Source organism: Artibeus jamaicensis, unplaced genomic scaffold, assembly GCF_021234435.1.
Source record: "Artibeus jamaicensis isolate MK-2021 breed Jamaican fruit bat unplaced genomic scaffold, CSHL_Jam_final contig_233, whole genome shotgun sequence".
Taxonomy (NCBI): Eukaryota; Metazoa; Chordata; class Mammalia; order Chiroptera; family Phyllostomidae; genus Artibeus; species Artibeus jamaicensis.
The window spans coordinates 23,856,657-23,882,176 of NW_026521486.1; the positions used below are offsets into that span (position 1 = coordinate 23,856,657).

The 25,520-nt window shown below is 35.8% G+C and overlaps 2 protein-coding genes across 5 annotated transcripts in view; both read right to left on the reverse strand.

Moving 5' to 3' along the window:
• Positions 1–9,022, reverse strand: part of LOC119063471 (NKG2-F type II integral membrane protein-like) — a 33,205-nt gene extending 24,183 nt beyond the window's left edge. The window contains exons 1-5 of one of the 3 annotated variants that reach the window (XM_053661834.1): positions 8,671–9,022; positions 6,791–7,023; positions 6,323–6,418; positions 5,041–5,091; positions 4,370–4,521 (exon numbers count right to left, since the gene is read on the reverse strand). In XM_053661834.1, coding sequence (XP_053517809.1) covers positions 4,370–4,521; positions 5,041–5,091; positions 6,323–6,418; positions 6,791–7,023; positions 8,671–8,696 — 558 coding nt within the window. In that variant the 5' untranslated portion in view covers positions 8,697–9,022. Of the gene's footprint in view, positions 1–4,369; positions 4,522–5,040; positions 5,092–6,322; positions 6,419–6,790; positions 7,071–8,670 lie in introns of all 3 variants that reach the window. The other 2 variants (XM_053661836.1, XM_053661835.1) reach the window with 2 other exon arrangements.
• A 3,308-nt stretch (positions 9,023–12,330) lies between these two features.
• LOC119063470 (NKG2-A/NKG2-B type II integral membrane protein-like) lies at positions 12,331–24,744 on the reverse strand. 2 transcript variants are annotated; one of them, XM_053662277.1, is made up of 6 exons: positions 24,525–24,744; positions 24,028–24,123; positions 23,363–23,416; positions 22,662–22,825; positions 18,775–18,875; positions 12,331–12,501 (listed from the first exon to the last, which is right to left on the reverse strand). In XM_053662277.1, exons 1-6 carry the CDS (start codon positions 24,709–24,711, stop codon positions 12,450–12,452), a joined length of 654 nt encoding a protein of 217 aa, XP_053518252.1. In that variant the 5' UTR covers positions 24,712–24,744; the 3' UTR covers positions 12,331–12,449. The 2 variants fall into 2 exon arrangements, with proteins under 2 accessions (XP_053518252.1, XP_053518251.1); XM_053662276.1 differs by lacking the exon at positions 12,331–12,501 and adding an exon at positions 16,794–17,594.
• Between the last annotated feature and the right edge of the window lie 776 nt (positions 24,745–25,520).

Genomic DNA, 25,520 nt, shown 5'->3' on the forward strand with positions numbered 1-25,520 from the left:
GGTCACATTAGAAGCCAAAGTTGAAAGTGCAGGGGTGCATGTACAACAAGCTGAAGAGCACTCGTCAAGAGCAGATGAATATGAGAAAGAGAACCCTGCGTGTTTGTGAGATGCACAAGACTTGAAAGAAAAATACAAATCTACAACTGCACTAGCATGGGAGAATGAAAAAAGTGTAAACCTTTATATTTTATTGTATTTATTTTTTAAAGTTTCAATTTATTTAATTTTAGAGAGACAGGAAGAGAGGGAGAAAGAACAGGAAACATCAATTGGTTGCCTCTCCTGTGCTGGATCCCAGATCAATTCTACAACAACACAGGCACCTGCCCTGACTGGGAATCAAACCTGTGACATTTCCCTTTATGGAACAATGTCCAACCCACTGAGCCACACCAGTCAGGGAAACCTTTCTATTTTAAATGACTGCATTATAAGCCTTTTGTCTCTGGCTTTTATTTGTTTATTGAGAATTCAAATGTAAGTTTTGTTAATATTACACAATGAGAACGATTTTGGACAGTAATATATTAGCTTTAGAAAAATGTGACAATGATATTTTGAAAGAACTTATTTTGAAAGCAACTTAAAAAATTGTTTTTGCTTTACTCTTCACATTCAGTATTGCTTTGGACCTGTGTATACCTTCAGAGGTGAACACCCCAATAGATCTGGGGCCCATCTGACACCATGCATATTTTTTAGAATATTGTTGATTATATTCTCCATGTTGTGCTTTGCATTGTTGTGACTGTTTTCAAAACTGGCCATTTACAAAAGAACTATTTGATAAAAGTTTCAAAATGCACAAGCTATGAAGCTACTCTTAATTTTCATACATAGGTAACCATTTTTACCATTCTTCATTTAAAAAATAGATGTATGCCAATTAACTCACTTTTTAAATCACTGTTATTTTTGTTTTATTCTTTACTTTATTTTTATTGATGGAAGAGAGAGAGAGAGCAATCAGTTAGTCAGTCCACTTAGTGTGGCATTTCTTGGGAGCTTCTTGTATGTGCAGGATGGGGCATCAATGAGCACCCTCAGTGTATTCGTATGATGCTCTGAGCAGTGGACCTACCAGGAATGGGCCTATATCATTGTTGTTTTATTGTTCTAATCAAAACACAGAAAGAGAATTATATAGGTTATAGTTTGTATTTTACAGTGTTCTTATATACCAGTTTGAAAAAGGCAAAGTTGTATATGGCAAGCTATGAGACTTCAAACGGAATTAAATAAAATATTAAGTAACTAAATTGTATATTTGCAACCTAAATAAACGTGAGTTATTTTTCTAGGTTAGAGTGATTCAATTTATAATATACTTTTATATATTGGACACATTAGGAAAAGGCATTAGCATGATTAGGTGAAGGGACAAACAAAACAATTTTGTACCTCTGAAATGTGATCAAATAGTAAAAACAACATGAGCATTTATTATTGGAAAAAGCAGCTAGAGATTCCAATGAAAATAGAGCAAATTTGTAGTCTTCATGTCTAAGACTGCTCCCATGTCTCCTCCGGCCCCCATCTCAATTCATGAGTAAGAAGTGTAATTCATACAGTTTGGGGGATGCTAAAACATCACTGGTGTTGCCACAGAGGAAGTCTGATTACTTTGGAAGTGGTAGTTAAACTGCCCATCCTTTTTCAGGTCAAAGTGCTGAATTCACTAGGTTAAAGGTGAGGCAGACCATCCTTTTTCTGGTCTGTGTCAGCACAGTGTCAGCTATAGACAGGAAGGTACTCAATATGAGAGCACAGTACAAGAGGTGATATTAACTCTCCACACCTACTTGGTTGGTAGGATAAATATTGCACCATGTAGAAGAAACTAATATAATCTGGTAAAAAAATAAGCCAAAGTTGATTGGAGAACTGATTTTAAAATTATGAGTCCTCCCTTACACACACACACACACACACACACACACAAGTACATCAAGTAGCAGACAGTGGTGCCATACTGACTTGCGGTATTTTTTCAATAAATTTTGACATGAATAAAATTTTTAAAATCATTGCTTGTCAAGTAAGCTTTGCAGGCCCAAGGAGAATCAGAGTAATTGAGCCTAAAAATAAAATAATAACAAGAATTTTAAAAACTGAGTAAGTATATTTCAAAAGAGATGATTCTATAATGAAAATTTGTAACTCAAATTACAAAAATATAAATTAAGTCCCTAAGCATGTAGGAGAGTCCATGTTATTATACCATACTACTGAAAATGTGGACTTACCCAAATTTTGAAACCATGCAAATTTTGAAACCATCTAAAAAAATATCTTCCATACTCAGAGAGATAAATCAGCCACACAAAATAACTTTCCTTGGGATAAGATGTTGGATTTTTTATACAAATATTTAATATTAGTTATTATAAATATGTATGTACCTACAATGTATTTTAAAAACTATGTGCCAATAACTCTATGAAAATACGATGGCAGTGACAGAACAGTTAGGGAAATAAAAACTCTTATGAATGAATCAAACAAAATTATCAGTTGAAAAATCATTATCTACACTACAAAATTCAATACATTTACATAAATGTTGAGATGTAGAAGAAAGAATTGATGAAATAAAGATGGAGTGACAGAAATAATTAATTTCTGAAGGTACAGAGAAAAAGAAAAAAAAACTAATGGAGCCTCAGAGACCTTTATAGAATTTTACCAGTAAAACCAACTTAGGTGTAATTATTGCCTCCTAACAAAAAGAAAGACAAAAGACAGAAAAACAATTTTTGAGACACAATGAATGATCATCTTAAATTTTATGTTAAAATATATAAACCCATGTGTATAAAGTTGTTTATGTAGAAAATATCATCTGCTATAAATTATGCCGCATCAACTAGGTAATGATGCAGAAAATTATGAATTTGATCTCTACCACACATCATCACAAACACAGCATCAAAAAAATATACATTCTCAAAATATTAGAAACCTAAAACTAAATGTCTATCCATGAAGAAAAAAGATAAACCACAAAGAGTAATGCAGTAGATTATCTTCATGAACTTTAAGTAACTTATGAATATGTCCAAAATAATCACCAACATCCAAAATGAGGTATTGGACGATAGTAACTTTGATAAGTTCAGGTCATTAAAAGACTCCAATATGGGAAAAAAATGTCATTAACAGTCAAGGAAGCCATTTGCTTCATACACATTGAAAAATAGTCATATTGAAAGTGTAACTGATTCCAAGAAGGAAAATTACAGGTAACATACAGAAGAAATGGTCAAGAGGCATGAATGGGCACTTCTCACTCTCACAGTGCAGAAATTCATCATGAATGGTGCTCTGAAAGGTGTGTTCAACTGATCAGTTTGAGGAAGATACCTATCAATGTCATAATAATGCTTTTATTTAGTGATCAGAGCTGATGGCATTAAAATTTCAGGCAGTACTAAGTTTTGGATCATGAAACTGTTGGATATAATGTGTATTTATACAACAAACTAAACATAGAGATAATTTACATACACATATATTTTGACCCTGCTATTTCAATCTGATACAAAATGGCAATATATCTTACTTATACACATATACCATCAGAACAACTATATTTATAAATTATTATTATAGTGGTATAAACAACATTTCCAGCATATCAATTCATACATTATATGTATTATTATATATAAATTATTTTAAATATATGTTATTTGGAAAAAAAGAAATGCACAAGAATTTTTACTAAATAATTATTCATAATGACCACATATTAAAAATATCTCTATTCTGAGTAGAATAGATTAAAGAATGCCTGCTATATACAATACAACAGTGAAAATTAACAAACTTCAGATACATTCAATAATGTGGGTTAATTGAAAAAATATCATGAGTGAGTTAATGGAGACATGTAAAATACACAACGAATGACTCACATTAAATAAAATTCAAAATTAAGAAAGATAATTTGTGATATAAAATCTCAGAATAGTGGTTAAGTGAGGGGAGGGGAGAAGTTACGAGTGAGTGCACAGGAGCGGGCTGGCAACACCTGTTTCATGACCAATTTCAGTTTGCAACATGCACAATCACATCTGTAGTCTCCATGATACATGATACAATTAAGTAGGAAAGTTTACTTTGAAAAAGCATTTATAGAAGCATAATTGTCTATGAAAATCAAGAACTGCATATTATCAAATGCACATTAATGGTATAAACTACAAATCAAATATAGAGTCAAACAATAAAATATTAAAATCTTTACAATAAATTACAGAATTTATTGTAATTTATTACAGATATAAACAGAAATATGAATTCTATAGAAACATAAAATAAAATACTCTTTTAAATAAAAATCTGAAAACATTAAAAACCTTACCACTTCTTCTTCATTCTCTATATAGAGCAGGTTAGAGCTCTTAGCAGCACAGGCCATCAAACTCTCATTCCATGTCTTTTGTTCAGTGCTGATGTAATAGCAGTTGTTGGAATATATTAACCACTCTGGTGGACATGGACCACAATGATATGCTGAGGAAACATTATGTGTTGTTATCCAAGAACAATATGAATTTTAAAATAAAAATTAATTTCAATATTTGCTTAGATATAGACAAATTAGTGCACAGTATATGTATATACCCTCACAGACTGGCATATATAAAGCACAATACACCCACACACACTCACACACATTCACAGAGAAGAGTCAGACCCTCATCCCCTAATTTATGTGCCCATATTAAGCAAACACACAAACAAAAATACTCATTCTCTATATGCCCTGAATGTCAATGAATGAACCATCTTTTTAGAAACCAAAATTATCTTTCAACCAAATGACAACAATGAGTAGGATAAATTAAATGAATATTTCTTTATATTTTTGCATAAGAGATATACTCTTCTATACTAATAATTTATATAAATGTATGCCTGGTATTATAATTTATGTTCCCCCACCAAAAACAAGAAACCTATAAATTTTGAGTGTGTTAGAGACAAGGTAGGAGCTGTATTGATATCAGAACATAGAAAATAATTCAGTACCTTTCTGGTTGCCGGTTGTCTGGTTCCCTGTCTGGCTCCCTGTCTCACTCACTGTTAAAAATAATATATAATTTCTATTATGCACAAGAAAGAAGAATTATTGTGCTCCAGTGTTACATTACCCAGAAAAAGAGGTAGTTATTATAAAAAGGTAATGGTGATGTACATAAATCATAATACATTTGTTTCTTACTTTGAAATGTGGCATATTGTCCAGCATTAAAATAACCTGGAATAAAATCGATTTTACCAAGAAAAATGAATGAAACTATGATAATTTGGGAGAAAATAATTCAAAAGCCTTGAGAACCAAACTTCACCAACTCTTACACTATTTGCATTAATCAATATGAAGAATTTGTATTTCTCAATAAGGTGTCCTAAAGCATGCCTTGAATTATAACATAAGAATATCAATGGATATATGGGATATATAAATATATATAATTTTTTGAAATATTTATTTATTATTTATTTACTGTTGTTCAAGTAAACTTGTCTCCATTTTCCCCCCACCTAGGCCCCTCACCCCACCCATCCTCACCTCCCACCCTCAAATTTACTCCCTTTGGCTTTGTCCATGTGTCCTTTATACATGTTCCTTGACGGGCTTTCCCCTACTTTCCTCCACTATCCCTCTCCCCTCTCCCCTCTCCCCTATGGTTACTGTCAGTTTGTTCTTCAATTCAATGTTTCTGGTTATATTTTACTTGCTTGTTTGTCTTGTCCACTAGGCCCACTTATAGATGAGATCATATGGTATTTGTCTTTCACATCCTGGTTTATTTCACGTAACATAATGCTCTCCAGATCCACCCATGCTGTCACAAAAGGTAGGAGCTCCTTCTTTCTTTCTGCTGCATAGTTTTCCATTGTGTAAATGTACCATTGTTTTTTGATCTACTCATTTACTGGTGGGCACTTAGGTTGCTTCCCGCGCTTGACTATTGTAAATTGTACTGCTATGAACATTTGAGAAAATATATATGGTAATGATAACTTGAACAAAAGTTCAAACTCCAAAGTACATAAAGAACTCACATGGCACCACTCCAGGACATCACACAACCTAATTAAAAAATAGTCAAAGGACTTAAATAAACTACTTTTCCAAATAATGCAGTTATTTACTCCTTGGACAAATTCAGAACAACAATTTTGCACTTACGCTAAAGGTATACTTTAAAATGAGAGTTGTATTTTCAAATATTATGAAGTGTTTGGAGTCACTGATGAACTTAAAAGTGAAGAGTTTCATATAATCTTACAATAATTTACTTACATTGATTAACAGCTTTTGTTACCACAGTGCACATCAGGACAAGGCAAGTAACTCCTAGGATCCCAGCAATGAGCTTCTCTGGAGGTGATGGGGATGCTGCAGGGAAGGAAATGGAAACACTGAGAAAGGGGGGATGGAGACAATTGTTTGGACAGTTTACACATAGAGAATCATATCCATAAACTTGGATCCCAAACTCATATCTACCACTGTAGTCTTCCTCTCAGAATATACCATTGTATTTTCACTAAATATAATGCTCTGTGAGTTACCGGTCAAAGACTACAACTTACAACAATGTCTGCATAAAATTAGTCCTCAGCTTTCATCTGAGAATACCACATTCCAACTTCAAGCCCAGATCCTTAAGATGAAAAAAATATGTGAGCTTATCCCCTTCTCTTTCCCACACCTCTGCACCAGCTGCACATCCTAGAATAATTATACTGTGTCTGTTGAATGTCTTACCTTTGCAGTGGTTACTCTTGTCACTCCCTCCAAGATCCTGAGAAGCATTTTGAAGATTTAATTCTGCATAGGTCAGTTCCTGCTCAGTTCCTGGAATGGAGCCTTTAGTGCCCTTAGGTTTCATGTGCTGTCTCTTTGCATCCTTAGCCAGATTCAGTTCTGCGTAGGTTACTCTTTGGTCACTCATCTCTGCAGCTGAGTGGTGGCCGAGACTGTGCTCTACCACATGTGTGCTTGTGAATAAATGACACAGGCACTGAAGAGGTCCCTCACAGTGACACTGGGCGGGTAGGGGTGAGTATCGGGCTCATTTTCCAGTTAAGATGATGTGCTTATAGGTTTCTTAGATCTTTAAACAACTGCTTCATGGTATATACAGTATTTAAGATACTCTACATATGACAACGTATTTTTAGTTTGAACAATAAAATGTTGTATGTTAGTGATAAATAAAATAATTTCATAAATAATAACATCCTTATTTATTTAAAGTCAGATTCCACAGAAATATTTTAACACCATTAGAATACTCGTATTAAAAATAAAATATTATATTAGAAAAAAAGAAACACCATATTTAAGATAAATTGGAAGTTGAATAATGATTAAAGACTAAGTGCCCTCAAAATGAGACATGAATCATGTTGACATCTCTAATAATTTTCTGAACTAAATTTTTATTTAGTGACATACATTTATTCATTAAAGAGGATGAGCTGTTATCAAATGATCTTCTATTATGAATAAAAATATTTCATATGTTAAAAAATACTTGTCATGCTAAACTTATTCAAGACCTTAACATATTGCCAACAAAGTGAAATTATTTAAACACTTATGTTACACAAGAAACTGGCATTGAATTACGGGCAAAGATATAGAAGCATAAAATGTGAAATAAATGTGTAAGTCATTTATATTAGAACACGGTAGTTTCAAACTTAGAGACAGTACACATGCATGTTAAACTCAGGGCACCTTCAGTTGTGTGAGCCATAGTAATGAATCAGATGGCATAATTTAATAATTCAGTCAATGGGCTCTGTGGCCAGTAAGTTCTAGAATTAATTCTGGCTTTGAAATTCACAATGTATGACCTTTACAAAAGTACTTGGTGTCTAGCAACATAATTTACTAATGTAAAGTGGGAATAAAAACATGTAGACATAATACATGTAAAACATTTAATATTTCACCTTTTTAAGCTCTTCATAACATTTGAGTTATCCTAATATGACGTGAACACATTTTTAATGTTGTTTCTGATTCATACCAGTTGAATGCTCTGGCTTAATTCATTAGACAGTGTCTGTCAGTGTGGTACACTCTCTAGCAATGGTGGCTCAATTTTTAAGTAGTATTTTGATTCGTTATACTTAAGCTTCAATTACAATTTTATGAAAGCACTTTATTCTGATTTTTATTGAAAGCCAACTGCACTTATTTAATCTAGTTAAGTGCATAAAATATTATGTTTGACCTCCATGATTAATAAAATTTATTTTAAAACTCTCTTTTCGGAGGCTGGGCTAAATATAACTATTGATATTAATTATAAAATAAAATAGCTGTTCCTTTTCATAATTCTTATAGGATTTTTATTTTAAATAGTTTTGACTAACACACTCAATTATTCCTGTATATATACACTTGAGTAATTGTCCACAGGCAACAATTTGAATAGTTCAAGACATCCTCCAACATATTTCATATTTTATTTTTGACTTTTTACTAGAAATAATTTAAATTAAATACCAATATTCTCTTTGATTTGATTGTATATTAATCGTACCTCACTTATATCACATCTTATGTTGCATTCTCCCCCTATATGAGATGGGCTAAGAGAGAGAAAGACAGGAAAGTAGATAAACACATACCTTCTGAAGGCCAGGAAGTCCTGCATCCTTTAGCGGGAGACCAGCTCACTCTAGTAAACAAACAATGTCTGTGGTCTTCACAGACTGACCCGTGAAAGCTCAGAGTGAGACATGAGTGCAAGAAGCAGATTTCTCATTAATGTGTCACTAAACGTTTGAACAGGAAATTCTTACACTTGGGCTGTTTTGAAGGTTGTGCATCTCATCACACACCTGCAGAATCTAGGAGACTTGGGGCTGGTAGTATATCATTCAGTTGGACCACTGGCAAATGTATCTGGAAATTGTTTTCTTAATATGATAAGTATCAGGGGACAAAGACCGGACCACTCATGCTATGAAGTTACTTCCATCTTCATCACAGACTATGAAATCTTAGGTCTTGTTAAGAATATCATATGTGTAAATTCTACTCCAAGACAAGGTTATTTAATTTTGGCTTTACCTATTTCTCTTCCTTATATTCTCATTATGGCATTTCTATTACAATGGAAATAATTTTAAAATCATAATTCTATAAACAATAGATATTTGATGACACTTGTCAACAATATTCTCAAAAATTACTACCTTTTCACCTTTATGGTAACTGTCACAATCACTAATCCTATACTTTTTTTCTCAATTGTTGGCCTTAGTTCTTAAAATTCCTTCATTCATTTTATTGTTATTAACTGTTACTTAGATTCCCCTTGGTAAAGATAATATCTCTGTGAAAGATAAAATGTTAAACAATATTGAACTGTCACTATGGCAGAGATTAAATTGTTACACAACTACTAATTACATTTTTGTTGATTCATTTTCAAATCACTAGTAACTGCAATTTAATAGGAATATTTTTTAAATGACAGAAGCACAAATCAAACTACATAGAAGGAAATCAAAGATAATTTAATGTTTTTCCTTATTAAAGAAATGGGAAGGACAGAAAAAGTAGACTTCTGAAAGACAATTTAAATGACTGATGAATATTAAAAGAAACAAAAATTTACTGCATAATGTTAGATTTGTATATATTGCAAAATGATTATCACAATAGGTTCAGCTAACATCCACCTTCTCATAGAGTAAGAACTAAAAGAAATAAAGAATACACAGGGTATTCACAGTGTTTGTGTTACCCAACTACTTATCACATGGTAGCTGTCTGTGTCATTAGACCAGCCATTTTCGACCTTTCACCTGTCATGGCACAATTTACTAACTACTAAAACTCTGTGGCACACCAAAAAAGTATTTTGGGCTGATGTGAAAAAAGTAGGTATAATTTTGATTGACTTATGAAAAAGAATAATACTATTACCTACTCTTTTTGCTTCAATGTGACTTTTTAAAATATCAGGTGTCCATACTTATATATGATGAGGTCTGTGTGAAAAAGGTCCAGCCATTGTTAATATAACGAGAACCGTTTGTGTGACATTGATGTAACGTGGCAGCCAAGGATAGTGGACTGGAATGCACATACGTGGACAATGATGACTTCACTGTATTAGTCAGTGGGGGCAGTAGACACCATTGATTGAGCATGTGTACTGTTTGGCCATCACATTCAAAATGACTGAGGAAGTATAGAGCAATGAACCTGCACCAAATTTTGTGATAAGCTTAAATATTCCTCCACAGAAACTTCCCGGATGATTCAGAAGGCTTTCAAAGATGATGCAATGAGGGCAGTGCAAACAATAAAGTGTGACAGAAATGCTTCCAAGGTGGTTTAGAATCTGGTAAAAGTAACCCATGTCCTGGAAGGTCTACAACAAACAAAACACCTGAAAATGTTGAGTGTGTAAGGTCTGCAATCAATGAAGATGGACAATTGACAGTGCAAGAACTAGCAGCTGATCTGGGGATTCCCAAAAGTACTGTGTCTTAGATTTTTAAAAAAATTTTAATTGCTGTTCAAGTATAGTTTTCTTTCCTTTACTCCCACTTCAGCCCACCCCCCACCTCCCTCCCATTTCCACCCCCTCTAAGTTTTTGTCCGTGTGTCCTTTATATTTGTTCCTGTAAATGCTTCCTCTTTTCCCCTGAAATTTCCTCCCCTCTACCCTCTGATCACTGTCAGCCTGTTCTCTGTTTCAGTGTGTTTGGTTATATTTTGCTTGTTTATTTGTTTTGTTGTTTAGGTTCCTGTTAAAGGTGAGATCATATGGTATTTCTCTTTCTCCCTACCTGATTGGCAATCAGTCTGGAGTGCACTCTTCCCGGGGCTAGCCTGGCGCCTCTCCCTGAGCTTTCGGTGTGGGATCCAGGCCCTCCTCAGAGCACACTCTCCCTGGGATGTGCAGCCAGGCAACCTCCAGTTTCACAGATTCGATGTGCACTCTTCCCAGGGCTATAGGAATGCATGCATGGCTTCCACACCACCTCAGGAGTGCTGTCTAACTGAGTGGGGAGGAGGCCAGAGTGACTGCTGCAGGAGAATTCCCCAAACGGTGTCTCTTTTTTCACTTTTTCTTTTTGAGAAATTCTTCCTACTCAAGCTGGCCACTCCATACAGCACTCTGATCTCTTGCACAGTCCAATTCTCCAGCCAGACAGGGGACTATTTGGGCCAGGCCCCCTTACAGCTTTCAATTCTCCCTAGCCAGCATCCACAGACTTCATGGGTGCTCACAGCCCCTGTGTGTTTTCCACTTAGTCCTTATTCCCCTCTCTGCAACTTCAAGTAGGTCTCTTTCCCTTGCTACTCAGACCTCCTTTGGCTGGGGAAGGAGCGGCCCAACAAGCTCTCTCCCAGGAACCCTGTGGCAGACCCAGGGGGCCCAGGGCCGGGCTGAAGCCACCCTGGTACCTATTCTGGTCCCTGAGACCTTATTGTCTTGAAGCACTCTCCTTACCATCTGGTTTTTCAATGTCCACTGCAATTTTTGGTTGTCTATTTTCACACATGCTGGGGTACCGTTGGCTGTTTGCTCTGTTCCTCTGTAGATCGGCCAGGTTTTTCTTCCGTGTTTAGGGGGAAGTGGAATCTGCTCCCTCCTACCTCACTGCCATCTTCCTCCTCTGTGTCTTAGATTTTGATGCAGGATCTTAGCATGGGAAAATTCCTTCAGTGGCCTCTGCTACCTGAGCAGAATGAATATCGTGCTGAAGTTGCTAATGATGGATTCAAACTGCTACCAATGAACCAGATTTTCTCATATGGTCAAAACTGAAGATAAAATATGGGTCTGTGGCTGTGATCCAGAAATGATGGCACAGTGGTCACTATGGAAGTCACATGGTTCTCCACGCCTGAAGAAGGCGTACCAAAGTTGCAGTAAGATCAAGACCATATTAACTGTGTTTTTTGATTGGGAAGGTATTGTCCATCATAAGTATGCCTCTCAAAGCCAAACAATTCTTAAGGAGTACTGCCTCAATGTTCTTTGTCATTTGAGGTCTGCAATAAGACAAAAATAGCAGCAGCTATGTGATTTCAGCTTCATCACTAATGTGCCTGTTCATGTATCATATCTCATGCAGTGTTTTTTTGTGAAAAAAAAAATCACGCAGGTGACTCAGCACCCGAACAGCCCGGATGTGGCATCCTGAAACTTCTGAATATTCCAAAAACTAAAATTACCTTTGAAAAGGAAGAGACTTCAAACCATCGGTTAAAGAAAGCAAAACAGCTCGTTTAATGAAAAATCAAAGGAAGGATTTTGCAGAGTATTTTGAACAGTGGAAGAGATGCTGGAAGAACTGTGTGAGGTCCCAATGTGCCTGCTTTGAGGGAGACTCAAACATCACTGTCCTTTGTACAAGATTTCTTGTATCTTGTATCTTCTTCAATAAGTGTCTCTATTTTTCATATCACATGGCTGGATGCTTTCTGGATTTCTGTACCAAAAATTAACCAATCAGACACAAACTTATTACACAACATGATCAATAAGAATTAACTCTGTCAATAATGTGTATATTTGTGGTTGAAGGAAGTGCATTCACATAGGATGGATATTGTTGTGTTAATTGTTGTCATTTTTTAATTTGACAATCTAAGGGAAAAGAGGTCAGTTTGTCAATTTTGTTTGTTTTTCAAAGAAGAAACTCTCAGTTGGTTTAATCTTCTCTATTGTCTTTCAGTTCTCAGTTCATTTATTTTTGTTCCAATATTTATTTTCTCCCTTCTGCTGACTTTGTGCTCGGTTTGTTCTTTTTAGTTTTCTAAGACATAGAGGTAGGTTGCACTACAGGAATTGATTGAGTTCATTTTATAAACTTTCCTACAAAAGCATTCTTGAAGCTCTGTTGGCATTATTACTGAAAAGTACCATTAAAAAATATGACGGTATTGGAGATTATTACCTGAAGTGAAATTAGAAAAAGACAAATACCATATGCTCTTACTTTTAAATGTCATCTAAAGAACAAAATAAACTTATGGACAAAATAAAATATAGGTTTTGATACATGGAATAGACTGACATCTGTCAGAAAGGAGGAATGGTGGAGGGGACTGGATGAAAAAAGGTGAAGAGATAAGCCAATGAACCTAACACATAACCTTGAACACAGGGAACAGAGTGGTGATGGTCAGAGGCAATGAGACTGGGGGTGGGTGACGTGGGAAAGGGGGTCAGTTAAAGGGAACATATGTAATAGAGTAAACAATAGAAATATTGTTAAGAAAAGAAGAGAGAGGAGACAGGGGAGGGACATGGGGAGGGCCGGCATGGTAGGAAGGCATGGGGGGAAAGGTAGAAAACTGTACTTGAACAAAAAAAAGTTAAAAAAAAAAGAAAAAAATTGGAATTGTGGAAAAAAAGAAAAGAAGAAAATAATAAAGAGGATGAACAATTTTTTAAAATTGTAACAGTACTTTTATACAAAGTCTTCCAGAAAACAGAAAAAAGAACAATGCCTTCCAACATATCTTTGATAACAAAAATTGCTGAATATTAACTGACCATAAAGACGTGGGTTTATTTCTGGTTTTTCTATTTTGTCCCATTGATCTATGTATCTCTTATTATGCCAGTACCACAATGTTTTGATTACAGTAGCCTTGTAATACAGTTTGGTATCAGGTATTGTGATCCCTCTTACTTAGTTCTTCTTTCTCAAATATGCTGTAGCCATTTGGAGCCATTTATCATTCCATAAATATTTTTGAAATGTTTGTTCTATATCTTTGGAATATTCCATTTTATTTTAATAGGTATTGTGTTGAACAAAGGGGGTAAAAACATAAAAGTAGTAAAAATGGCCTCTTAAATAAATGGTCTTGGGAAATCTGGACAGCTATGTGCAAAAAAAGAAACTTGACCAACAACTTACACCATACACAAAAAAAGCTGAAGATGGATAAAATACTGAAATATAAGTTGCAACACCATAAAAGTCCTAGAGGAGATCATAGGCAGGAAAATCTCAGATATTCTATGCAGCAATATTTTCACCAATATGTTCCCCTGAGCAAGGGGCATAGAGGAATGAATAAACAAACAGCACTTCATCAAAATAAAAAGCTTCTGCATGGCTAAAGAAAACATCAGCAAAATGAAAAGGGAACCAACCATATGGAAGATATATTTTCCAATGACACCTTGGACAAAGGTCTGATCTCCATAATATATAAGAAGCTCACACAGCTACACTTCAGGAAGAGAAACAACCCAATTTAATAATGGGCAAAGGACCTGAGCAGACACTTATCCAAGGAAGACATACAGAGGGACCAGGCACACATGAAAGGATGCCCAGCATCACTAACCCTTGGAGAAATGCAAATTAAAACCACAGTGAGATAGCACTTCATACCATTCAGAATGGCCATCATAAACAAATCAACAAACAAGTGCTGGCAAGGCTGTGGAGAAAAGGGAACCCTAGTACATTGCCGGTGGGAATGCAGACTGGTGCAGCCACTGTGGAAAACAGTATGGAATTTGCTAAAAAAAACTAAAAATGAAACTGCCTTCTGACCTGACAATTCCCCTGCTGGGATTATACACTAAGAATCCCAAACACCAACTGAAAAAACCTATACACCCCAATGAGCACAATTCACAATAGCCAAGTGCTGGAAGCAACCTAAGTGCCCACCAGTAAATGAGTGGATACAAGAAACTAAAGAGACATTGAAGTAAAGCACAAACTAACAGCAACCAGACAGGTGGGCATAGGGGGATAACAGGGGAACTAAGGGGAAGGGTCTCATCAAGGAACATGTATAAAGCACCAATGGATAAAGCCAAAGGTGGGTAAGATTGACAGTGGGAGGTGGGTGGGATGGCGAAAGTGGTAGCGGGAAAAGGGACACAACTGTCCTTGAATGACAAAAAAAAAATACATAAAAACTGTCAAGTACATAACATAAATAAAAATTCAGAACTCTTTATCAACAATGATAACGATGATTAAAAAGCAGCTTAAAAGAAGTGCAATATATGCACTGAAATTTAAAGGACAAAACACAATGATTATTGTGGCTTTAGTTTAAAAATGCAAGATTGGTTTAATATTTGAATGAAATAAAGGTAGTTTACTTCCGAAACTTTATACAAAGAAAATATTTATCATTCCAAATGGTACAATAATAAAAATGGAACATCAATTGAATGTAGAATCTATTAGAAAATAGCAATATTATGAAATTGCTTTAATATGTGAAAAGTATAATGAAAAAATTTAAAACATTTGTTTATTCTTTCCTTTATGTCCCTTGCTCTAGATGACATATCAGTAAAAATGTTGCTGTGTGAAATATCTGAGCTTTTCCTGCCTATGTTCTCCTCTAGGATTTTAATGGTGTCACAGTTTATATTTAAATCTTTTATCCACTTTGGACTTATTTCTGTGTATGGTGTAAATTGGTGCTCGAGTTTCTCTCCTTCTTCCTTTTTTTTTTGCACATAGCTGTCCAGTTCTCCCAACTCCACTTGTTGAAGAGGCTATTTTTACTCCTTTTTATGTTGCTGCCTTTTTTGTCGAATATTAATTGACTATAGAGACTTGGGTTTATTTCTGGGCTCTCTGTTCTGTTCCACTGGTCCATGTCCTGTTTTCATGCCAGTACCAGGCTGTTTTGATTACAGTGATCCTGTAATACAGTTTGGTATCAGGTAATGTGATCCTTCCTACTTTGCTCTTCTTTCTCAAAATTGCAGGAGCTATTTGGGGTCATTTATGGTTCCATATAAATTTTTGGTGTTTGTTCTATGTCTGTGAAATACGCCATTGGTACATTAATAGGTATTACATTGAATCTGTACATTTCTTTGGGTACCACTGCTAGGATTATATCTTAAGAACCCTGAAACACCAATCTAAAAGAACCTATGCACCCCAATGTTCATAGCAGAACAACTTACAATAGCCAAGTGTTGGAAGCAACCCACTTGCCCATCAGTAAATGAATGGATCAAAAACCAATGGTACATTTACACAATGGAATACTATGCAGCAGAAAAAAGAAGGAGCTCCTACCCTTTGCAACAGCATGGATGGAACTGGAAAGCATTACGCTGAGTGAAATAAGCCAGGCAATGAAAGACAAATACTATATGATCTCACCTTTAACAGGAACCTATACAACAAAACAAATAAGCAAGCAAAATATAACCAAAGACACTGAAATAGAGAACAGGCTGACAGTGACCAGAGGGGAGGGAATTTCAGAGGAAAGGGGGAAGGGTTTGCAGGAACAAGTATGGAGGACACATGGACAGAAACTCGGGGGTAGAAATAGGACGGAGGTGGGTCGCACTCGTGGGGTGGGCTGGGATTGGAGTGAAAGACAGAGAACTGCACATGAACAACAATCAAAATAAATGTTTTTAAAAAGTGAAAAGAAAAAAAGAGATATCAAAAAAATTTTAAAACAAAACTCAACTTTACAATGAAATATTTAAATATTTTTTCCTAAAATAGAGATGGATACATATAGAACTTTTACTGTCCATACTATCCAACATTGGAAATAAAACCCCACTCTGTGGTAATAAGTCAAGAAAATGAAAAAACTGTACCAGGGAAAAAGAAATTAAATAAATGTTTACATAAACTATTCAAAGACATATATGTTTGAAATGATACAACTAATACAACAAAATTAACATGTAAACCTCAATTGTACATCTTTTTAAAAAGAGGAAAATACACTAAAGAAAACTTTTCAAGTATGCCATTTACAAAATCATGACTATCAAATACCAATATTGATATTTCTTTAAGACTTCAATACAGAAAAATTAAAAATATATCAGTAAGAAATGAAAGAAAACCAAGTACATAAAAGAATAAAGCATGATTTGACTGAAAGTTTCAATATTTTAAATTGCCTAATCTTTATAAGTTACATGCAGTAATTTTTTTAAAGTCTACATGCAATCCCAAGCATAACCCCAAGTGTTCTTAACACCTTACTGAGGTGTAGTTACCAAGTATAGAATTCATGCATCTTGAGTGTGCATATCAGTTATTTTAAGTGTATTCACAGAGCCTCGCAGCTATCACCGCTACCAGAATTCAGAAAGTTTGCAGCCCCAACAGAAGCAGTTTCCGAACCAATCATTAGTCATTTCCTATTCCCACATATGCTTAGACTTCTGTGGGCTTGCCTGCTCTTGACAGTTCATTTAAATGGACTCACACATATGATCTTTTAGAAAAGTTGAATGTCACAAACATAATGTTGAACAAAAAATGGAAGACACTGAGAGAATGTATATCTGTACTTTTGGATGTGTATATTATTTTCCAGTAATGCTTATGAATTTTTTCATTATTAGAACAAAATTCATTTGAAGACTTATGCAATCATAACATTATTTCCATTTCATGAAAAATAGTTACTGGCAGAATCCAGGTTTTAACCATAAAACCTATGCTTGCAAATATATATTTTTGAAGATTCGCAACTGCTTGATGTGAGGCCTTTTCCTTGCAGCATCACACAGTTTCCGTTACCAGATAATGATTCTATGATCCTGCAATGGAGAAAACGCACAATTTTGTCCTTACGTTCTATGAGGGCAATCCCTGAAACAAGTAGCATATTCTATGAAAGCATAATAGAATATTTTGCAAATAGGCAGTGATATTTTCCATATAATATAGTCAGAGTTGTGTTGGGAACTGCCCGGCCTGGTTTCAGAAACTATAACCCCTAGTGGCTAAGACTGAGCAAAAAGACCTTGGGACCAGAAGCCACTGGGGAGACAAAGCTTATCCCCCAGGCAGGTGCACCACCTCCGCCCCATTTCTATTCACCCTGCTTGGCCCCAGGCCATGACTGGTCAGCAAATGACAGGTAAATTTCCTCAAGGGAGGGATGACCTATGACGGGCATGATCCTAGAGGGACCCTCAGGGAAGGACTAAGAGGTATATAGAGAAAGGGGGTGATGGACCCTCACCCCTCTGATCTGACAGACTGAGTCCTCATTCTCTCTGTGAGTAGTATTCTAATCTCTTGGCTGCCTTACTTCCCTTGGCTGACTTAAGCCTGAGACATTGCCTTAAGCCTAAAACAGTGCGGGAGATGGGTGCAACCTGGTGCTGGAAAGGGCAGGTTCCCTGGGGCAATCAGGCCTAAGAAAGAATGCATAAAGTCCTATAAAACCTACTTTGCTAATAACCTCAATTTAAATGATAAGGGCCCAAGCCTAGAATGAGTTTGTTTTCTCAAAGTTTTATAGCCCTTTAGCTAACTGACCCTGATTCATAATAAGCCCTCTGAGTTTTTTGTATGTTATCTATTGTTTGATCCACTAGATTGTTATCTAGAGCCTGACAATGATTGATGAGCTTTACCTGTATTCCTTTGCCAATTGAACCCAATAAAAGCCCATTGAGGAACAAGCTCCTGGCCTTTCTCCTTTGAGCAATCAGCCACCTTTCCTCCCCAAGCAGATAATGTCTTGGTAGACTTATGATCATCCTTGGTGGCCTGCAGCTGGGGGAGGGGGGCGGACTGTGGACAGAGCCCCTTCCCCTAAACTTGGTTATTAAGAAAACTAAGTAGTCATTCTTAATATTTATAACAACATTTCATTAACTCTGAATATCATGCTCACAGTTCAACTTAAACAAATCTATTAATAAAACTCTTCTGAATTGTTCTCTTTTATGTTTTCCCTTTATATAGCAGAAAAGAAAAAAAACTCACTTCAGTGTGGGAGTTGAACCATTTATCAACATCCATGGGTGATCACTGCTTCTACGAAAAACTCCACTCCATGATGCAGGTGATATGAACCTCAGGAATTTCTATCCCAAAATAAAAAAAAATTAATTAATCATTCTGGAAGTTTGCATTATATTTTTAAGATGCATGTAGAGTATTGTGTCATAGGATCCTTCATTTAGAGAACAAAATGAGAGTGTGGAATCCTAATGTAACACAAATATATTGACTTTTATTAAAGATGTATTAAAATCTATTTTCATACTGTCAAAAGTTTCAGCAACATGTATACCTTTGATTTAAAGTCAACTCCTATCCCTGGCTGGTGTAGCTCAGTGGATTGAGCTTGGACCTACGAAACCAAAAGATTGCTGTTCGATTCCCAGTCAGGGCACATGCCTGGGTTGCAGGCCAATTCCCAGCAGCGGATGCACGAGAGGCAACCATACCTTGATATTCCTCTCCCTCTCTCCTTCCCTTCCCCTCTAAAGAGAAATAAATAAAATCTTTAAAAAAATAAAATTAGCTCCTTTTATGCATTATACTTTCATTTTTTCTTTTAGGTTTATAAAGAACATTCTGCTACATATATTTTAGTGGTTACACATGTTGACAAATCTAATACCACAAGGTTTAAATAAGTTTCTGAACATTTATATGATGTATTTCATTCCATAACTAAACCTACATAATTTTCTACTCTTTTTCAGAGATCTGGTTTTTAAAACATTAAGGGATTGTAATTAAGAAAATAAAAAAGAGACAGTGGCATAGGTAAATACAGCTTGCCTCCTCACAAAATCACATAAAAATTACAGGTAAATTACAGAAACCCATCACTCAGAACCATGGGATCCACTTGAATGGAAGTCTGACAATTACAGAATTAGAAAGCACATCCATCCAGACTGCTAGGAAGGGTGGAAATGCCGAATAGACCGGTGAAATATCCATGTGTTGTGGATAAAATTTCAGGAGGGATCTCTCAGGAACAAGGAGTCCCAGACCCACACCAGGCCCCCTCCAGCTTAGGGGTCCAGTGCCGGGAAGATAAGTCCCCATAACTTCTGACTGCAAAACCAGCAGGAATTGAGTCAGTGGGGGAACTTCTGGAGTCCCAAGCACTTCCTCTTGGAGAACCCACACATGACCTTACACTGACTCACTCCCTCTGAGCTCCAGCACTGTGGCAGCAGCTCAAAAGGCGTCAGAGGCATACGAGGAAGGACTGGAATGGCTGGCATCAAGGCGAGAGCTGGGGGGACAGCTTTCTCCCAGACAGATAGGTGGGAAGAGCCATAGAGCTGGGAGGTGGGTACCACATCTGAGACTCAATTGACCTAGCTAATGTTTGCCCAGCCCTACACATCATCTGAGGTTCCATCCCACCCAACTTACAGCTATTAATAGTGGATTTTCCATATGAATGGCTTGAATTGGCTCATGCTTCACAACTTCCCAAATCCTTCCAAACAAGCAACAGCTGGTGTCAATGAAACCCAGCTCCCTCCTTTTCCTGTGCCATACCACATTTCTTGCAAAGTAGTCTCAGGCATTGCAGTAGCACCAGCCAGCCTAGATTCACAGCTTGGCTTCATCTGAGAATCTCCAGTCCCAGTAGAGTTAGTGGCCATTTCAGATTGTTCTATGGCTCAGGCAGGATGGCCTCGGGCCAAGCAGAGGTGGGGGCAGACCTTACCCCACACCACACAGGAAAACCCAAGACACATGCACCTAGTGGACAGATAGATGCAATGTTGGAACACCACCACCCTTTTTCTGCACAGCTGATCCTCCACAGAGGGCAGAGGTTGGTGTTTTGGGGTAACAACCAATCCTTCTACCTGACTGGCCTGGGTAAATCCCTCCCAGTGACTTGCCAAAAGCACCTAAGACTCAACTGCAAGGGCAGTGTGTACTCAGTCCACATGAAGGGCACACTCTGAGTACCTAGTTTGCTTTATAGGGGAGGCTGTGCCACTGGACCCTACAGGACACCTACTACATTAGGCCACACTACCAAGACATGGAGTCAAAGCAGCTCTACCTAATACATAGAAATAAACACAAGGAAGCTGCCAAAATGAAGAAAGAAAGAAAAATGGCCCAGATGAAAGAACATATAAAAACTGCAGAAAAAGAACTAAACACAATAAAAATAAGCAATCTCTCAGACGCAGAGTTCAAAACACTGGTTATAAGGATACTCAAGAAACATAGTGAGGACCTCAACAGAATAAAATAGATCCAGTCAGAAATGAAGTATACATGATTGAAATAAATAACAACTTACTGGAGAACAATAGAGTGGATGAAACCAATACTAAAATCAATGATTTGCAACATAAGCAAGCAAAAAAAGAACCACACACACCAAGAAGAAAAAAGAATCCAAAAAATGAGAATAGTATAAGCTGCTTTTGGGACAACATCAAGAGATCCAACATTTACATCACAGGGGTGCCAGAAAGAGAAGAGAAAGAACAAACAATGGCAGATCTATTTGAGAAAATAATGAAAGAAAATTTTCCTAATTTGGTGAAGAAAATAGACATGCAAATCAGAAAGTGCAGAGAGTCCCAAACAAGATGGACAAAAAGAGACCTACTCTAAAATGCATCATAATTAAAATGCCAAAGGTGAAAGATAAAGAGAGAATCTCAAAAGCAGCAAGAGAAAAGCAGTTAGTTACCTGCAGGGGAGTTTTCATTAGACTGTCAGCTTATTTCTCAAAGAAATTTTGCAGGCAAGAAGGTGTTGGCAAGAAATATTCAAAAACCTGAAATTCAGGGACCTGTAGCAAAGATTCCTTTACCCAGCAAAGCTATCATTTAGAATTGAAGGGCCATTGAAGCCCTTCCCATAAAAGAAAAAAATAGATGTGTTCATCATAACCAAACCCTTATTATCTGAAGTATTAAAGAGAATTAATTAAGAAGATCAAAAAATAGAAAAAAGGAAAAGTAGATCAAAACTGTGAACAATAAAATGGTAATAAATATACATCTATCAACAATTGAATCTGAAAAACAAATTAAGCAAACAAGAAGAGCACAGAAGATCAGAGTCATACTCATAGTTAGAGAGAGCATTTTGATGGTTGCTAGATTGGAGGGTGGTTTAGGGGAATGGTAGAAGAAGTGAGAGAATTAAGAACTACAAATTGGTAGTTACAGAACAGACATGCGATGTAAAGTACAGTATAGGAAATGGAGTGGTCAAATAATTTATAGGTATAATCCATGGATATGAACAATGGTGGGGGGGGTGACCTGAGAGAGAGAGAGAGGGGACAGGGTGAAGGGAAGCAAAGGGGGGAATATTGGGACAGCTGTGGTAGCATAATCGATAAAATATATAATTAAGCAAATAAAGGACACTAAATGTAAAATATTGTTTTGGGAGGCCCTGCACCATTATTTAAGTAGATAAGCTTGGAGTGATATTTTGTGTGTGTTTGTGGAATTTAATGGTCCCAGATGTCAGACACTCATTTTTCTGAAGACTACAGTTATTAGTTATAAATTCTGTAACTAATAAAACACACAACTCAAAGAGAACCCTGAAAGATGGAAAGAAGAAGGAAAATTATTTGGTACAACAGAATTAGGGGAAAACAGTGTGAGGGGGTATCTTATACTCCCACCCAAATGAAAGTGACTGAGGCCTGATGCATCCAGTACCCACAGTTTTCTATGAAATGGAAATGTGCATTACTGGAATACAGTATAACAAAGTGTTACAAAGTCAAACAATGGGATATTACACAGTCTTTAAGTAGCTGCAAATACATACAAAAATATGAGTGAATGCTACAAATACAATATTGACTGCAGTAAGTAAAGTGCATGAAATGTTGGATTTCTCACCATTTCTTCTTCATTCTCTATATAGGAGGTTGGATATAGCAGGTTGGAGCTCTTAGAAGCACAGGCCATGAGACTCTCATTCCATGTCTTTTGTTCAGTGCCGATGTAATAGCAGTTGTTGGAATATGTAAACCACTCTGGTGGACAGTGACCACAAGAATATGCTGAGGAAAGATGATGACTTATTACTCAACAACAACTTGAAGTTTAAAAATGAAAATTAACTTACATAATTGCACAAGAATAAACACACATGTACATAATATATCTATGTATCCTCACAGGCTGGTACATATAATGAAAAACATACCCATACACACACAGAAGAGTCAGCCCCTCACCCCCTAATTTATGTACCCTTATAAAGCAAACACACAGAAACAAAAATAACCACTCTATACAAGTTCAAAAATCAATGAATGAAACCACTTCTTAAGAATAGTAAAATTACTTATTTTGTCATATTATAACAGTGGGAAGTTTGGGCCATTTAGCAACAATGGCTTTGGAGATTTTAAATGAATATTTCTTTATATAGTTGCATAAGAAAAAGCATTCTTCCATAAATATTATTCATGGAACAATTATAGCCCATCGTATAAGTCGTGTTCCCCCCAAGAATTTGTTATCATTTTTACCCACCCTAAGACAGAGGCAAAAATATAAACTGTGCAAACCCAAGAACTTTAAAAATTATGTACCTTTCTGGATCTTTGTTATTGGGGAGGAATAGTTCATCTTCAGTGTTGCAATAGCTACAAAAATTAAAGTCATTCTTAAAGTTAATCTAAACAAATTATAACACTTTGAAATATTATGCTTTGTTTAGAATAATCATCAATAAAATTTATTTTTCCAAGAAAAGTTAATAAAGTAATAACCATTCTGGAGAAAATATAATAAAATTCTATAGAACAAAAATTCACTTTTTCTTAACATTATTTTGTTTAACCGATCTCAAAATGAATTTATATTTCTAAGGTCCTCCAGCCTTTGAAATCATGTGCTTAGTTATGAAATAAGAATATATGAATATGTGTAAAATACTCTCTATAATCATTATTAGTCATGCATTTAGCAAATTAAAAAGGACCATTCCACATTTAGTCTAAATTCATAATTTAAATGAGAATTCTATAATATTATAAAGTGTTTAGAAGTAGTGATGAATATTGAAGTGAAAACAGCATATGATCTTACAAAACTTACTTACTTTTTAAAATAATGCAGGTATTTATATGTTGGACAAATTCAAAACAAGTATTGTGAACTTTAAAAGGAGAGTTCTGCAATAGAATGAAGTGTTTGGAAGCACTGATGAACACAAACTGACAATTTTCATATAATCTTGCAATAATGTACTTACATTGATTAACAGCTATTGGTATCACAGTGCACATCAGGACAAGGCAGATGACCCCTAGGATCCCAGCAATGAGCTTCTCTGGAGGTGATGGGGATGCTGCAGGGAGGCAAATGGAAACACTGAGAGAAGAGAGATGGAGACAATTGTTTAGAAAATTTATAAATAGAAAATCCCCAAACACAGGTAGTCATATAAATAAACTTGGACCCCAAAACTATTATCTACCACTGTAATCTTCCTCTCAGAATATGTCATTGCATTTTTGCTAAATATAACACTCTACGCGTTACTGATCAAAGACTACAACTTACAACAATGTCTGCATAAAATTAGTCCTCAGCTTTCATCTGAGAATACCAGAGAATACTGAGAATTCCAACTTCAAGTCCTGATCCTTGATATGAAAAATATCTGAGCTTATCCCCTTCTCTTTTCCACACTTCTGCACCCAGCTGCACATCCCAGAACAGTTACACTGTGTCTATTGAATGTCTTACCTTTGCAGTGGCCACTCTTGTCACTCCCTCCAAGATCCTGAGAAGCATTTTGAAAATTTAATTCTTGATAGATTAGTTCCCGCTCAGCTCCTGGAATGGAGCCTCTAGTGCCCTTAGGTTTCATGTGCTGTCTCTTTGCATCCTTAGCCAGATTCAGTTCTGTGTAGGTTACTCTTTGGTCACTCATCTCTGCAGCTGAGTGGTGGCCGAGACTGTGCTCTACCACATGTGTGCTTGTGAATAAATGACACAGGCACTGAAGAGGTCCCTCACAGTGACACTGGGCGGGTAGGAGTGAGTATCGGGCTCATTTCCCAGTTGAGGAATCTGAAGTTCTGGTTCTAAATTCCTTACAGGTTTAAACAAGTGTCTTCTGGTAAAATTCATTTTTAAATATACTCTACATTTGTTTATATATTATTTGTTGGAGCAATAAAAAGACATAATTAGTGAGAAATATAGATGTACATGGATAATAACATCTTCATTAATTTAAAGTTTTATTTCACAGAAATATTTGAGAACATTAGAATATTTCTTATAAATTAAATGTTTTATTAGAAAGAAGAAATAGTATTTTTGAAAATTTTAAAATTCAATAGTAAAGACTAAGTGATTTAATGATGAAAATAGCTGTTTTGGCATATACATTAATTTCCTGCACTTAATTACGTTTATTTAGTGACTGACATTTATTTATTAAAGTAGCTACCAAAAGATTCTTTATTTGAATAGTGGATGAGTTCTGAGGATTAAGTAAAAATTTTAAGAAATATTTCATATGTTGGAAAATGTTACATGATACAATAAACTTATCTGTAACCTAAAAAAAACATGAAAATAAAACAACAAAAAAGATTTAAAATAATTATTTTACAAACTAATTGATAATTGATTTAATGAGTATGTTTGAATCCATAAGATAATGAAGTAGAGGTCATTTATGGAGGAATAATGTTGGTTTAACTTTTAGAAAGGTCCTTTGGGTGTCCTAGT